The 18,296-nt window shown below is 34.0% G+C and overlaps 1 protein-coding gene across 2 annotated transcripts in view; it reads left to right on the top strand.

Annotated features, from left to right (window-relative positions):
• The window catches only part of FNIP1 (folliculin interacting protein 1), a 131,223-nt gene that overhangs the window by 38,492 nt on the left and 74,435 nt on the right, over nucleotides 1–18,296 (top strand). For both annotated transcript variants that reach the window (XM_082380776.1, XM_082380777.1), the window contains exon 2: nucleotides 10,288–10,414. In XM_082380776.1, coding sequence (XP_082236902.1) covers nucleotides 10,288–10,414 — 127 coding nt within the window. The remainder of the gene's footprint in view (nucleotides 1–10,287; nucleotides 10,415–18,296) is intronic.

Below are 18,296 nucleotides of genomic sequence, written 5' to 3'. Positions count from 1 at the left end.
ACTACAGCTATTTGAAGAGCAGTGTACTTTTGTTTATCTCATATACATATTTATAAATAAAATTTAAATTGAAAACTTGACATTGTATTAGTCAGCTTATTGATCATAATCCAGTTATTTTATAGTTGATGTTATTCTTTAATTTTACTGATATAGATCTGAATTTATCTGGTAGTATTTTTGATGCTCTTGTAAACATCTTAATTGTGTGTCCCCACACATTTATGACTAGAATTAAATGATTTGAATTAGTAGTGAATTTAGACTAAGGTACATTGATTTTATATTTTAAATAAATCCTACTATGAAAGTAGGATTAAAAATATTTAAAAATACTTTTTCAATATGTGTAACCCAGTTGAACAAAATGGATACTGGCTCTCTCAATTGTTTTAGCTCGTTTTAACATTCTTCCAGTGTTTCACTGCAGTTTAAGTTCTCAGGTATGTAGAATTAATGTCAGAAAGTTAAAAACCACATAGGTCAGGTGTATTTCAGTTGGGCCTAGGTGTTGCTGAAAAATACTAAGTAAAATATGATAGCAGATATGATACATGGTATCCTCTCATGGTATGGAAATTTGCTGTTGCTGAGGTTCCATTTCACAAAAAATTCATGTTATAGATTGTCACTTTTTCTTCTCTGAAATACTTTATGTAAATTTTACTTTGCGCATATTATTTTATACATGTTAGATTATGGGATAAGTATAAATGAATTTGGGGATTTTACCTAATGCTGGTAATAATTTATATTTTTATCTTACGGTATTTTTTCACATGTATTACCTAATTTGATAAAATGAAGATAGTAATCCTATAGCCAAGTAGCTGACTATACTTGTCATAGAAATGTAAATGACAGTCATTAGGATTTCATTAATATTCTGGGTATAATTGAACTTAGTATGACTGAAAATAAACATATTAAAGATTAACTAGTCTTGGGACTTCCCTGGTGGTCCAGTGGTTAAGACTCCACATTCCCAATATAGGGGGCCTGGGTTCGATCTCTGGTTGGGGAACTAAGAATCCCATATGCCACAACTAGAGAGCCCACGCACCACAACTGCTGAGCCCACATGCTCTAGAGCCTGGGTGCCACAACTAGAGAAGCCCGCATGCCACAACTAGAGAAGCCCGCGCACTGCAACGAAGACCCAGTGCAGCCTAAATAAATAAATAAATACAAATTAAAAAAATAAAGATTAACTAGTTTTATTATAATATTTAGTTTATTAAAATGTAGTTGGAGAAGAATCATTAGATGTTAGCAGCCTATATGAAAATCATGATTTTTCTGAGAAGAAAAAGACCTAAATTGATCCTTGAATTCTTTGGAACTGAGATTAACAAATAAATCATGGGATTATTTTTCAGTCAGGTTAGAGGATTATAATTCCTTAGATAAAGAAATAATTACTCTACATAAAGTCTATAATGTAGGCTTCCAGCATTAAAATGGTATCTCCTGAAATAGTCACTCATTCACTCATTTGTTCAGTGAATTAATTGAAGTTCTGTTATATTGCTCTCTCTCTCAGCTTCTCACTATTGTATTCAGGAAGATATTGAAACATGATAAGCCAAAACAAAATATAACCTAAAATGATTAACAAGTTGTTAATCTGGGGGGAATTTCCACTGTTTACAAAATCAGTTAAATTATATTGAAAACAAAATTGGTGCAATAACAGCACCTTGTCACTGGTGATCCTATCTACCTAAGAAAATTAATTATTTTAAGCACTTCTTTAGTTGTGTGATTCCTAGTAGAAATGCAGTAATACTCTGAATAGTGATCAATATTTTCCATTCTTTAAAAACTTTCTATAATGTAACGTTTACATGTATTTTATGGTTCCTATAATTTTCTATATATGGTTCCTCTAATTTTGTATATATTCTGACATTAGGTCTTTCAACCCTTGAGTTGGGGTAGAATTATCATATTGAGTACTTAACTCTACAAAAACATTGAGTACTGTCTATAAACTGAGTAAGCAGTTGTCTGATGCATATGTAATCCACGTGTATATATGTTCTTTTATTAATACTATATTGAATTTGTAGTAGCTTTCAGTCATATTTTCTCAGTTACTGGATGCTAAAATTTTTTTAACATTAAAAACATGTCCTTTTCGTATTATGTATATTGTTAGGATCCATGAAAAATAGACGTTGTTGTTGATAAATGTCACCATATCTACTCTATATCATGGGCATGCCCCTGTGATTCAGAGGACCCATGGGGGCTCTTGGCTTCACCCTCCAACTTATGTTACCATAAAACCCAGAGTGGTTTAGCTACCCAGAGGATTTTTCATTTAATTTTATAGCTATTGTATTTTTAAAGGTTATGTTTATACATATAGATACATATTTTGCTTAGAAAAAAGGAAAGAATATCTTACTAAAATGGGTAGGAGGTTATGGATGCTTTTAATTATGTTCTTATCACTTACCTATATCTTCAAATTCTTCTATAATAAACATGTGTTCTTATGTAGTAAAAATTTTTTAAATTAAGTTTTTTATTGATGAATAGAAAAAATGATGATGAAACCAGTGCTAATCCCCTGCTCATGTTCACAAGTCTCCTTGCAATAGGAGAATTAGATATTACCTTAGTAGATGAGTTTTATTGAAGTTTAACGTTTCTTGATCATCCAGAGAAGCCATGTACAGTATATTATTTGCTCAACATTGATGGACTCATTTTTTCATGTCCTCCAAATACAAAATTTCACAATGATGACAGACTTATTAGTAGTAGCCATCAGTATATTCACATTGCCCCCTTAACACCATGGATAGACTGCACCAGCTCTCAAATTTTGGACAGAGTCAGAAAATGTAGTTCACTTACTGTCTGTTAGACTCTTATCATACCTAGCTAAGTGTTGATAAGCATTATGCTTTTTTCTTTTCTTTTCTTTTTAAAGACCTGGATTGAGAATAAGGTAGAATAGTTAAGAGACTGTGAAATATAACCTTCACACTAAATGACCTACTTCCATAAAACCACAAATCAATTTTTCTTTGTGCTTTTAAGTATGTGATTTGACATAGTTTTTAATTCTACTTAGGTAAGGGGCAAAGAATCTTGGGTGATTTTCTTTATATGTCCCTTCTATCTTTCCATTCATATTTGTTCACGCGCACATACACACACACACACACACATATACTCACACACTCATACACAAAGACATTCAGATTTAAATTTGCTAGTCCTCAAGAACAAAATCTTTTTACATAAATGCTCTGAAGTGATTAATGTGTTTTTGCCTTACAAGAAATAGTGTGTGTGTCTCAAAAAAAACAAGGTGTCCTTTTACTAGAATGATTGGGAATTGCTGATATAGACCATATGTTCACAATGATTGTTTTTTTAAATGCACAGTAAATATATCAAAAGGAAAATAAGAAGCTCTCTTATCTGATACAGTTGGGACTTAGAGTTTAGTGGAAAAGTCAGTTGAAGTGAGGAATTTATTGTATACATTGTAACATTTTATTTTCAGCTTAAAGCATGTAAATATGCATTCGTTTGCCAGTCCTTTGCTGGTCAGTGTGTTTTACAGAGGGAATAGTGAATGTTATTTCTCCATCATGGGACCAAAAAATTAAAATGTTATCTAAAGTAAAAAAGCATTGTAAGACTTCTATACTTTGCTTTCAGGAGATGTATTTAAACATTGGCTAGTTAGCAGCAGATTTTTCTAAAGCAAAATCTGTCTGCAGGTTTTAAAAAACTCAGATCACTTTCCCCATGTACAGAAAATGTTTCTCCAGTTGGCTCTGGTACTTTTGGCTCTGGTGCTTTGAGGTTCTGATGGTGACCAGTTCTTGGCATGTCAGTGTTAGGTTGGGAAAGCTTTTTGCTTGTCACTTGTAGCCTAATTTAGCATTCTTCCTTCTCTATCTCCCTCCAACCATTGTTTCCTTCCTTCTCCAGTAATTTATCCTTTATCAAATTCAAAATGTTTTCCAGTACTGAGGCAATTAATCTATCAATACATGCATAGCTTTTGAAACTGGGCTGCTCTCTCCATTTCTCGCAAGAGGACAGGTTGTTAATGTTTTCTCAGAGTTGTTCTGCATCATCTTGCATGTTTCCATTTCAGTGAGACACCAGTGATGGATAAGGCTCAGGAGAGAACAACTAACATAGTGCCAGGTACATAGTAGGCACTGTACAAATAATTATTGAATGAATGAAGTTAAAATCCATAGGTGTGCTGAATATACTGTTTAGTAAGAGATTATTCAAGTTGAAGTGAAAATGTCTTATTTAGGTAATGTGTTGAGATACAAACTAGTGTTTAGTCTGGTGTTTCTCAGTCTTTTTTTTTTTAACATTATCATCCTGCTAGAGAGCATTTTTTAGACATTTTTTCCCTTAATTGCCACCCTCCCCCCTTGAACTTTTAATACCACAGATATATTGTGTATTTTCTTACGTATTATGGCCTTTTGGAGGTCCACACCCATTGTAACACCCAAGTTTGGTTTTGGTCTTCTTTCCCCCCTTCTCCCCCCATTAACCAAATTTGCTTCTTTGGAAGCCATCTTGCTCTCATTGAGAATGCATGATTTAGCTTTAATTTCATAGCCAGTAACATGTATTATAGAAATTCATATGGTCTTCTGAGTTGCTCTGTCATTGTGTAAAGGGAGATGTCTATTCCAGCATGTTTATTTTTCATTAACATTCTTTGAAGGTGTCAGATAAAAGACATACAGAGCAGATAAGCTGACATAAATTATAAATAACATCCGTGTAGAGTCTTAAAATAATTTGTGGTTCATCACTGAACAGTTTTCTTACTAATGTTTAAATTAATATTATGCTCAGTACAATAGCTTAATACTGAGGATAGCTTTGCTGTAGTATATAGACAGTTTTTGTGAGTGGTTATAGTGTGCTTACCACTGTTAATGATTAGGCTTAATTATGTCTTCAGTTAAATTCTGATAAAAAGAGGGAATGTGGGGTTCCCTGGTGGTGCAGTGGTTGAGAATCCACCTGCCAATGCAGGGGACATGGGTTCGAGCCCTGGTCTGGGAAAATCCCACACGCCGCGGAGCAACTGGGCCCGTGAGCCACAACTACTGAGCCTGCGCGTCTGGAGCCTGTGCTCCGCAACAAGAGAGGCCGCGATAGTGAGAGGCCCGCGCACCACGATGAAGAGTGGCCCCCGCTTGTCGCAACTAGAGAAAGCCCTCGCACAGAAACGAAGACCCAACACAGCCAAAAATAAATAAATAAATAAATAAATAAATTTTAAAAAGAGGAAATGCAATGAAGTGGAAAATATGGTGAATTAGATGTCAGAGTTTGGCTTCTAGTTAATAAAGGATCATTCTAAAGTCTTTGATTTTCCATGTCTTAGTTGTTGTAAATAGTGCTGCTGTGAATATTGGGGTGCATGTATCTTTTTGAATTAGAGTTTTTTGGGTTTTTTTCCAGATATATACCCAGGAGAGTGGGATTGTTGGATTATATGGTAGCTCTAATTTTAGGTTTTTAAGGAACCTCCATAAATGTTTTCCATAGTGGCTGTACCAGTTGACATTGCCACCAACAGGGTAGGAGGGTTCCCTTTTCTCCACACCCTCTCCAGTGTTTATTTTTTGTAGGCTTTTTGATGATAGCCATTCTAACCTGTGTGAGGTGATACCTCATTGTTGTTTGATTTACATTTCTCTAATAATTAGCGAAGGTGAGCATCTTTTCATCTGTATGTCTTCTTTTTTTACATTTTCCCTGTAAATTTATTTAATTTAATTTTTATTTTTTTATTTTATTGGAGTATAGTTGATTTACAATGTTTTATTAGTTTCAGGTGTACAGCAAAGTGATTCAGTTATACATATACATGTATTCATTATTTTTCAGATTCTTTTCTCATATAGGTTATCACAGAATATTGAGTAGAGTTCCCTGTGCTATACAGTAGGTTCTTGTTGCTTATCTGTCTTGTATATAGTAGTGTGTGTATGTTAATCCCAAGCTCCTGATATTTCCCTCCCCCCCATGTTTCCCCTTTGGTAACCATAAGTTTGTTTTTGATATCTGTAAATTTGCTTCTATTTTGTGAATAAGTTCACTTGTATCATTTTTAAAAATCAGATTCCAACATATGAGTGATATCATATGTTATTTGTCTTTCTTTGTCTGACTTAGATCACTTAGTATGGTAAACTCTAGGTCCATCCATGTTGCTGCAATGTATGTCTTCCTTGAAGAAATGTCTATTTAGGTCTTCTGCCCGTTTATTATTTATTTATTTTTATTATTGTTTTTATTTTTGGCTGAGTTGGGCATTCGTTGCTGCGCACGGGCTTTCTCTAGTTGCGGTGAGCGGGGGCTACTCTTCGTTGCGGTGTGTGGGCTTCTCATTGCAGTGGCTTCTCTTGTTGCGGAGCATGGGCTCTAGGTGCACGGGCTTCAGTAGTTGTGGCACATGGGCTTAGTTGCTCTGTGGCATGTGGGATCTTCCAGGACCAGGGCTTGAACTCGTGTCCCTTGCATTGGCAGGCAGATTCTTAACCACTGCGCCACCAGGGAAGCCCAAAAAGCACACATTATTAAGTGTATAATTTGATTAATTTTGAATAATGTATACATTTGTTTAACTAAAACCCCAGTAAATATATAGAACATTTCAGTCACTCCATTAAGTTCCTTCATACACCTTTCTAGTCCATTCCCTTCATACCCTGCCCCTGCCCAAGCACTGCTTTGGTTTCTATCACCATAGATTAGTTTTACCTGGTCTAGAACTACATATAAATGGAATTACCAATATGTATGCTTTTGTGTCTGGATTTTTTTCACTCAACATTCTTTCAGAATTCACCTATGTTATGACTAGTAGTTCATTCCTTGTTATTTCTGCATAGTATTTCAATGTAGAATGCATCATAGCTTGTTTATCCATTCTCCCATTGATGGTCATTTGGGTGTTCCTGGTTTTTTGCTATTAGGAATAAAGCTGCAAGAAGCATTTTTATGAAAGTCTTTGAACATATATTTTCATTTCTACTGGATAAGTATCTATGAAAAGAATTGCTGGGTCATAGCTGCCAAATAATTTTCTAAAATGGTTGTACCCTTTTATACTCCTACCAACGATGTATAAGATTCCACATGCTTCATATTCTTACCAACAACTAATGTTATTAGTCTCTTGTGGAAGGGTTTTAATTTGCATTTATCTGATGATTAATACTGTTAGCATCTTCTCCATGTGCTTTGTTCCTTCACCATTTATATATCTCCTTATGTGAAATGCCCAAGCCTTTCACCCATTTTAAAATTGGGCGAATGGTTTGTCTTATTGCTTTGTAGGAGTTCTTTGTATAGGCTGTTTACAAGTCCTTCATCATTTATATACATTGCAAATATTTTCTTCCAGTTTATGACTTGCCTTTTAAAAAAATTTTGCCTTTTGATGTGCAAGTTTTAAATTTTAATGAAGTCCAATTTATCAATTTTTCTTTTATGCTTAATAACTTTTGTGTCTTTTTTAAGAACTCTTTGTACTCCTTGATTGTATAGATACTCTGTGTTTCTTTCTAGAAGCTTTATAATTTAAGCTTTTACATATAATCTTATTTTGAGTTAACAGAGAATACTTTACAAATGCTTAGATAAGTTCAGGAGCAAAGCATTCTAACTTTTTTATTATTGTTGAGATAAATTTCACATACTGTAAAATTCACCTGTGTATATATAGTATACAGTTCAGTGGTTTTTTAGTATAGTCACAGAGTTATGCAGCCATAACTGCTATCTAATTCCAGAACATTTCATCACCCCACATGCTTATGAAGTAAGTCAGACAGAGAAGGACAAATATTGTATGATATCACTTATATGTGTAAGTAAAACATACTAGTGAATATAACAAAAAGAAACAGACTCACAGATACAGAGAACAAACTAGTGGTTACCAGTGGGGAAAGGGGAGAATTTCCAAGAAATCTTACGTTTCCTAGTCAACATATTTTATTTTGCCACAGAGACTGCTTACTTTTTACTCTCTACTGTCCCTACATTTTACAACGTATCCTTTATTTTCCTTCACCTACTTTACAAAGAATATAGGACTCTTAGACATGAGTCCCCTCATCCTTACCTTCATATTTATAAATCTTTCTGTATCCATGTCCATCTTTGCTTCCTTTCTATTGTAGCAAAGGGGTTATCATTTCTTCTGAGGTTAACCCTTTCATCTGTACTCTGTATCCTATCCTCATCCACTTCCTTAGACACCTTACTTTGTCAGCCACTATCTCCCTTCTACTTCACATTCTTTGTCATGAATATGTAAACATGTTCAGATGTGTCCTTTTTAATAACAAAATAGCTGTCACTCTACTTCATGATTCCTTTTCTTTTTCTCTTTCCTTGACATTTGTCTTAAACTCACTATTTACTCTCATTTAGTCCTCAATTCTCTGCAGTTTGACCCCTGTACTCTATCCTTAGAACTGTCCTTGTCATGGTCACCAGTGACTTCTTTGTTTCTAAAGCTAGTGGATGCTTTTTAGTAGCAACTGTGGTATTTCTTCTTCCTCTCTAAAGTCCTCCTCTTTCTTGGTTTCTTTGAGACCAGCTTCCTGATTTTAATTCCATATCAGTCTGTCCTTTTATAGTTTCCTTTGCATAACATCAAAGCACAGTTTAGTAAAAGCTGTTCAGGGGGATGCAAATCATTGTGGTCTAAGGATGAATCTCTGGTTTAGCTTGAATGTCTAGGATAAGTCTTTCATCAATTCATAGACATTTGCTAAGGATTAAATACAGGAAAACTAAAATTGTATTTGCTGTCAAGATTTGGGATGAAGATGTGTTATGTTGCCAGTTATGGATTTTTTAACATGCATCGATAGGGTTAGGGTTAAGGTTCTCTTAAGGAAATGAAGGAACGCAATCAAAAGCTGTGACTGATGAATTGTGAGGAATTGACCATTCAGCCTAACAACAGACAGCTCCTGGAACGACAGTTCTCTTCTTTCTTGGCAACTGTCCTACATGTTGTAGTGCCTTCAGTTCACTAGATTAGTATCTCCATCATACAATTCATTGTTTTCTCTCTTTCCCTCTCCTCCTCATCTCACTCACTCCATTAGTCTTTTTAATTGTGAAATATAATGTACACAAAACAAATGCAGTGGACTTTCTTTTTTTTTCCTCTGGGTACTGTATCTGTGTAAACATTATCAAGTCAAAAAATAGAACATCCGCAGTGCCCCAGTCCTTCTGGTATAACCCTCACCACCCTCACCTAACTCCCAGATATAGCCACTCTCCAAACTTTTGAAGCCATCATTTCCTTTGTTTTGCTTATAGTTTTAAAAACTAAATATTCATCCTTTGATAAAACTTTACCTGATTTAAATCTTCCTATAAATGGCAAAATACAGTAACTATGTTTATGGGTGTCATTGTATGTCATTGTCTAATTTCTTTTGTTCACAGTCCATTTATGTTTTTGCCTGTAGCTGAAGTTCATTCATTATGTTCGTTGTGTGGTGTTTCATAGTATGAATATTTACCCATTTGGTTGGTAGGTATATGAATAGTGTCCAGTTTTCAGCTATTATGAACAGTGCTGCTATGAACATTCATGTATAATGGCATACTTTTCTGGAATGGAATTGCTGGGTCAGCTTCATTTTTACTAAATTTGTCTAATTAGTGTACATATTTAAAAAACTATTCTCTAAAGAGATTATACCATTTTCACTCACACCAACTATATATGAGGATTTCTACCCCATTTTGTTGTTCATCACTTTTTTACTTGTTTTTGTTTTATAAGGAATTAGCTACTGTTATTTAAACTAAAAACTGTTTCTGTTTTTTCATTTTGATATTAAAATAACAAAAGTATTTAAAAATCTGGGTTAGCCTTATGCCATCTGAGTCCATGCCAGGAAATTAATATGTATTTTCATTATATTAAATGTACTTACATATTTTTATTGTTAGCTATTTTTAGATTCATGTGAGATGACTATATTTCATATACACTGAGTGATACTTGCCACAGATTTTATTCTTTCTTTTTAATCTAAAATGTCATAGCTGTGTAAATTTTCAGCCCTAAACTAAATGGTGAAACTAAATGGTGGTATTTTATATAAAGTTCTTCTGTGTTATCTTGAGCAGTAGTACAACTTTGGGTTTCATTATATAGGCTTTATTTCTAGAAGTTTATGTGGAATATTTATTAAAGTAATTCTAATGAATCTTTATTTTTCTTTAAAGTTGGCCTTTGCCAGAGTTTGATCCAAGCCAAATTCGACTAATTGTATATCAAGACTGTGAAAGACGAGGGAGAAATGTCTTGTTTGACTCCAGTGTTAAGAGAAAAAATGAGGACATATCAGTATCGGTGAGCATCATTATTGATTTGGTTCAAATTTAATGTCAAATATTTTAATTCAAGAAGGAATGAGTAAGATTTCAGTTATGGTACTTTTATTTGTCAGTACAAAACATTTTTACCATGTTATTAAAATTTAAATCACTGATTTTGAGAATTTTTAAAGGAAAAAACATTTGCCTTATTTGCATTGGTCTAGTACCAGAGAAAATTTTAGTTTAACATGTATTTACTTATATACTTGTATTATGAGATGTGGCTAGAGCTACAGGGATTGTTAAAGTGGATCTGGTACAAATCTCTCATCTTATGATTGTGGAAAGTGTGACCTAGAGAGGTGAAATTATTTGTCTGAAGGTACAAAGCAAGTTAAATCTGTAGCCCTTAGTTCATCATATTTTCCCATACTATACAGCAGTAGTAAGAACATCTATTCTGTTGACTTTGAACGTCATATTTTGAAATATTTTATGACTAGTTTAGCAGTAACAAATGGCCATTCACTTGGTCATCCAAGAAAACCCAAGTGATTGCTGTTGTTTTGCTGCTGCTGCTTCTATTAAACTCTCAGATGTAAAGACTCTCCATCGCCTGGATCTATAATCTGGAAATGGAAGCCTGGAATTGTGTTTTCTCTCCTTCCCTAAACTGACAATTTTCACTAACATTTCAGTAAACAACTAGAATTGACTTTTAATAGACAAAAAGTTATTTTTTAATAGACAAACTATTTTTCGAGACTTGGGAGTTTGTACTTGAGATTTTGTGTTCTTAGAAAAATTTGATACATTGGATGTGGTCTGTTGTCTTACTTATAATAGCATCCTCATCATCTACTTAGGTGGCATATAATAAGTACTTGCCTAATTTTTGAGTTATTTTGATTGTCAGGTTTTATGATGTTCTTTGATTAGTAACACATTTTTTAATTTTCTGGAGATTGTGCTTTGCTTAGATTTCTTAGCCATTCTCTGGACATTTTTTTCAACCTGACAAGAAAAAAAAAATTGCAAAATTTTCTTAAAGTATTGTTTGGTTGTGCAAATGACTAAGTATCTACAGAGCACTAGGCTTTTGGAGATTTAGCAGTCTCTACCCTCTTGGTGCCTGCGATTAGACATTCTTAGGGAGGTGAACATTGAACAAACAAACAAATAAATAAATAATTCCAAATTGTGATTGGGTACTGTGAAAGAAACACACAGAATTCTTATGAGATTCCACAGGAAGGAACCCATTTTTTATCAGTATGGTTGTAGGGGTATTAGGAAAGTCTCACTGAGGAAGTGACATTCAACCTGAGATCTCAAGAAATTGAAGGCATGGTATAGGGGATGAGTATTCCTTTAAGCAGGACCAGCAAATGCAGTCTACAGGGTGACTTAGGAGCTTAGTGAATTAAAGGATCTAAAAGAAGGCCAGTTTGGCTGGAAGGATAGTAAAGTAGTATGTAAAGTAGCTAGAGATGAAATTGGAGAGAGATGGAACAGGAGCCAGAATATTCAGGGCCTCATAGGTCTCTGGGTTAGAAGTGTAGATTATATTCTAAATGTAGTGGGAAGCCATTGAAGGGATGTGGTTTATGTTTCAAAAAATCACTTGGGTAGAGAGTCCAGAAATAAACTCACACATACGTGGTCAGTTAACTCACAACAAAGGAGCCAAGGAATATGCAATGGGATAGGACAGTCTCTTCAATAAATGATGTTGGAAAAACTGGACAGCCACATGCAAAAGAATGAAACTAGACCACTCTTTAACACCATACACAAAAACTAACTCAAAATGGATTAAAGACTTGAACATAAGACCTGAAACCATAAAACTCCTAGAATAAAACATAGGCAGTAAACTACTTGACACTGGTCTTTGCAATGATTTTCTTGGATGTGAGACTAGAAGCAAAGGCAACAAAATAAAAAATTAACAAGTGAGACTACATCAAACTAAAACAGTTCTGCACAGCAAGGGAAACCATCAACAAAATGAAAAGGCAACCTACCAAGTTGAGAAAATATTTGTAAATCATGTATTGGGTAAGGGGTTAATATCTGAAATATATGAAGAACTCATACAACTCAATAGCAAAAAACAAACAATCTAATTGAAAAGTGGGCAGAAGATCTGAATGGACAGTTTCCAAAGAAGACATACAGTTGGCCAACAGGTACATGAAGAGGCGCTCAGCATCACTACTCATCAGGGAAAGGCAAATAAGAACTGCAATTATGTATCACCTTACAGTTGTTAGAATGGCTATTACCAAAAAGACAAGAAATGAGGAATGTTGGTAAGGGTGTGGAGAAAAGAGAACCCTTGTGCACTATCTGTGGGAATGTAATTGATGTAGCCACAATGGAGAACAGTATGGAGAGTCCTCAAAAAATTGAAAATAGAATTGTGATATGATCCAGCAGCTCCACTACTGGGTATTTATCCGGAGAAAATAAAAACACTAACTTGAAAAGATCTATGAACTCCAGTGTTCACTGCAGCATTATTTATAATAGCCAAGACATGGATGCAACCTAAGTGCCCATTGATGAATGAATGGATAAAAAAAAAAATACATATAATTCAGCCATAAAAAAGAAGGAAACCTTGCTGTTTTTGACAACATGGATAGACCTTGAGGGCATTATGCTAAGTTAAATGAGTCAGACGCAGAAAGACAAATACTGTATGATCTCACTTATACGTGGAATCTAAAAAAAACTGAACTCGTAGATACAGAGAACAGATAGGTGGTTGCCAGAGGCAGGTGTGGGGGGTGGGGAAAATGGGTGAAGGGGGTAAAAAGTACAGGTTTCCATACAGGTTGCCAGTTATAAAATAAATAAGTCATGGGAATGTAATGTACATATGGTCACTATAATTAATAATACTGTATTGTATATTTGAAAGCTGCTAAAAGAGTAGATCTTAAAAGATCTCATAACAAGGAAAAAGTTTTTTTGTAACTATGCATAGTGATGGATGTTAAGTAGACATTATGGAGATCATTTCATAATATATATTACAAATACTGCATCATTATGTCATATATCTGAAATGAATATAATGCTGTTGTCACTTATATGTCAATTTTTAAAAAATAGTGAAAAAATCACCTTGTTACTTAGAGAATGGTTGGATGTGGGGGGATGAGGGAGAAGGAAGCTTTTGGTGAATTCAATGTTTCGGTTTGAATAGCTGAGTGGTGAGATGCCTAAGAGTCATAGAATTGTAGATGGTCAAGCAGACAGTTGAAATCTAAGGCTAGCTGCAAATGTGATAAGCATGTTTTTTTTGTATTTAGACTGCTAATAGCTCAGCAGAACTTGGCTAAGACTGACAGGTTGACAATCAATACTCTCTTGATTATTTCTTTAGCAAATATTTATTGAAGTTTTTTTGTGTGCTTGATGATGTTCCATTGAATTGCAGCATATAACTTCTCCTTTACTATTTCTCTTGATGCTATTCATTGTGTTTCTTTAGCATTCTTCCCTTTTGTCTTAAACAGCCTTGTGAGTCTCGTGTCATGCTGTTTCTTGAACCCTTTCTGCCTACCTTTTCTGAAATGATGCTTCATTAGTCTCATTTGTCTTCTCTCCATCTGATATCTCCTTCTTCCCTCTGTTAGCTTTTTTTCTTTGCCTGCAAATCTTCACAAAGCCTCTTTACCCAACACCAACAAAATAATTATCCTTTTACTTTCTCCTTTATTTATATGCCCTTCTGTCTTTTTCTGTCTCTGTCTTTTTTGTCCTTCTCAGTCTTCCTTCTCAGTGTTTGTTGGTGTCTCTTAGTCTCTCTGCCTCACTCTCTCTCCAGCTCTCCTCAGTGTCTCAGCTCAATCTCTCCTTTGTATCTCTTAGTCTCTTCTCTGTGTCTCTTAGTCTCTCAGTAGTAATCTGTCTACCAGCTCTAAGCTCATACCATCCACTCATTCCTCAGTCTTCTGAAATTTTCCTGTAAGCCTGCTTCTTCTTTTTCAAACTTTCCTCTAGACTCATCAGTGACTAGAAATCAAACAGCCTTGAATATTTCCAGTCTCAGTTGTTTTATATATCGTCATATTATGTGCTATCTTCCTAGATGAAGATTTATCTTCTTTCAAGGTTTATTGTATCACAACTTTATGAATCCTCTCTGATTCCTCTTTTCTGCTACATCAGAATTCTCATAGTCCTTTGTTTATAGTCTTTCATAGACCTTCTATATCATAGCTGTATTTCTCATAGTCCTTTGTTTATAGTCTTTCATAGACTTCTATATCGGAGCTGTATTTGTGTGTTTATTTGTTATTAAATTGCAAAAAAAAGTAAAAAATTTGTCTGTTATTCACCTTTGTTTCCTAAACGGCACACTGCCTCACACATGGTAAATACTCAGGACATATTTTGATCAGCTTTAATTAAAAGTTAGGAAGTTTATTATCAAAATCCTGTAAATACTTTAATGAAGATTTTATATGTTCCTTTTGAACACTACAGAACACATGGTTTTTTCCCAAATTGTGAGCTGTTGGAATCACTAAGTGATTTTTTTCATCTACTTTCCTGTACTTATACCCTTGGAACATCAAATCATGTCAGTTCTATATAGGCAAAGAGGGACTGTGTGATGTAAATGATCATTTTAAACTTCCTACACAATATTTTGGGTCCATACATAATGATGAGATAGTTTAGGCATTAGCAGTTTCCTGAATATTGTCTTACAATGCTGAAATAAAATTATATTAATCAATGTATAGCTTTCTCAGAACATTTATTTTCCAACTCTGTTATACTCTGTGAAAAATGACTCTTGAACATTCAGTGATTTTAATCAAGAAACTTCTCTCTTTTGTAAAAGTTTATTTTTATTTTTTTACTTTTGATCCTCAGAGCTTATTCATCATCTAGTTGAAATGTAAAAATTATTGAGATGTGGTTTCTTTGAACACTGATATAGCCAAATGGATCAAGTGTGATTTGATCATATGATACTATCTTTATCTTGGACATTGTTTCTGTGTTAACAATAATCCATTAACAATAATCCAGCGCGTGTGTTCCCAGTGAAGTTACATCATCACTCACATGTTTCAGCCTTCATTGGTTATATACAAGAATAAAGTTGTACATCAGCAGATTCAAATAACTTTGGAAAGGTGAATATAAATTTTAATGTGTTAAGAGTTTTGTATACTCAGAAGCATTGTACAAGTGCCAGTAGTTGACTCATAATTGTGATATCAGATTTGGAACATAGGATTTGGTTAGGTAATTGAATCTATATAGAAGTTAATCTGCAGAAATCAGTAAACTCAGTATATACAAATAACTTCCAATTGGAAGTATGAAGGAAGCTAAGGCTCCATTTAAAATAGCAATTCTGTGGGATAGGGAGGTTGGGAGGGAGACGCAAGAGGGAGGAGATATGGGGATATATGTATATGTATAGCTGATTCACTATGTTATAAAGCAGAAACTAACACACCATTGTAAAGCAATTATACTCCAATAAAGATGTTAAAAAAAAAAAAAGCATGGGGGCTTCTAAGTAAAAAAGGACAAGTGCTTTAAGCATTTGGGAACTCAATAAAATTAATTTATTTTTTAGCACCTTAAAAAAATAAATAAAATAGCAATTTAAAAAATGCCTTTTCATAAACTTAACAAAATCTATATGTTTAGAACTTTAAAAATCTCCTGAGGTACATAAAAGCTTACTTGAGCAAATGAAAAGGCAAGATATATTTTTGGGTAGTACTCAGTGTCATAAAGTTGTCCATTCTCTCTAAGTTGCTTTGTAAAATAATGCTATCTCCATAAAAATGCCAACCTTATTGTTGTTGTTATTATTACTATTATTATTATTATTTTTGGTGGGTGGTGGTATCTGGAATTAGATAGCAGATTCTAAAGTTCAAATGGAAAGAAATTAGCAATAATAGGTTGGAAAACTGAAAAAGAAAGAGTAGTGAGGTTGAGTAAGTTCTACCAGATTTGAAAAATATACTCTAAAGTCTCAATAATTAAAAGAATATATTATTGGAACATAAATAGATAAATAGACTAATGGAATGAAATAGAGGATCAGAAGTAGATCTAAATACATACAGGAATTTAATATATGATAAAGGCATCATCTTAAATCAGTAGGGTAAAGATTAATAAATGGTATTGAGATAATTAGCCAATTATAAGAAAGATAAACTTAGATTCATATCTCAAGTATATCAAACATTTAAATGTAAAAAAAATAAAACTATGACATTACAAAAAGATAACATGAGTTCCTATGTATATGTGGAGTGGAAAACACCTTTTAGCTATTGCTCAAAATGCAGAAGCCATAAAGTTAAAAGACTTACACATTTGACAACCAAATAAAAAAGGAAACGGAAATAACTTGGATGGTGAGCAAAACAAAGCAAAAGCAAACAAACAAAAAAGAAAAAAACTACCATGAAGAAAATTAGAAGATAAATGATACCCTGGGAAAACCTTTTTATAGGATATAAAACCAGCTGGTAATCTTTCTATATAAAGAATTCCTAGAAATCAAGACAGGAGAACCATTCAGTAGAAAATTAGGTGAAGGATAAGACCAGGGAGTTCACATACAGATGGCCATTACACATTTAATAAGATTCTTCATCTCATTCATAATAAGGAAATGAAAATTAAAGCTATGTTGTGATTTTAGTTCTTTCCTTTTAGATTGGCAAAAACCCAAATGTTGCATGACAGTACTTTGCTGTTAAAGTGAGTGAGTGAAGTGACATCCTTGGAGGGGTAGTCTGGCAGCATCTACCAAAATTATATGTATTTATGTTTTGATCCAGCAGTTCTACTGGCAGGGTTATTAACAGATGACTGGTTAAATAAGCTATAGTATATTCACACACTGGAATACTGTGTAGCTGTATTTTTTTTAAAAAAAGAATGAGGAAGATTTCTAAAGATAGATGGAAAGATTCTCTATGATATTAGTGGAAAATAAAGCAACGGCAGAACTGAATCGCTTTTTCTGTAAGAGAAAAGGAAAAGGAATATGCTTATATTTGAAAACAGAAATACTGGAAGGATAATAGTAAACCAATAAAAATGATTTTACTTATTGGCAATGTGTGGAGTGGGGAAAAGGGTAGTTAAAGAGTGGGATCTAGATTTCTTTGTGTCAATGAAAATTCAATTAACAATTAAGCTAAGAAGAAATAAAGATAATTTTATTTGAGCCAAATTGAGGAATGTAACGTGGGAGACAGATTTTCAGAAGCTCTGAGAATTATTCCACTGGTCAGGAGTTAGAGAGGTGTACGTTTTTGAGAGAAAGAATCATGTATCATATTGACAAGTTAAAATTATAGATAAAGTTCATCAGAGTTTTTTTAGTCAGGTATGCACATACAGAATGAGCCTTTAGTCAGTGTGACCCCCTGTACAGGATGGGAATGGAATATTAATTTTAAAAATTACAATGCTGGCATTAGAAGAAAGAGACTGTTTTTCTCAAAGTTGATTACATCCTCCTACCTTGAGGGGATCTGGTTAATGTATAATGCAGATGCACATTGAACATTGGGAAAGGCATGTTATGTGCATTTCAATTCTGACTTAGTTTGATTGTCCTGTTGTAGAGATTTTAGATCTATAAGACATTGTGCATAGAAGTGTACATAAAAGCTGTGAGACACACACACACACACACACACACACACACACACACACACACACACACACACACACACACACACACACACCCCTCTCTCTCTGTACAGTGTCTTTTCTCTTTCCCATTCTTAAGTTACGGCTGTTTTGAAACCAAGCAGCAACAGCTTTGTTGGAAGATGATCTAGTGAGGGGACATGGCACGGTAAACATTGGCCTTCTAGGAGCAGAAATTATGCTTCAGT

Source organism: Balaenoptera borealis (assembly GCF_965194805.1).
Source record: "Balaenoptera borealis genome assembly, chromosome: 2".
Lineage (NCBI taxonomy): Eukaryota > Metazoa > Chordata > Mammalia > Artiodactyla > Balaenopteridae > Balaenoptera > Balaenoptera borealis.
Note: the sequence above shows the minus strand (reverse complement) of the source record. Positions and strands in the feature narration are given on the sequence as shown.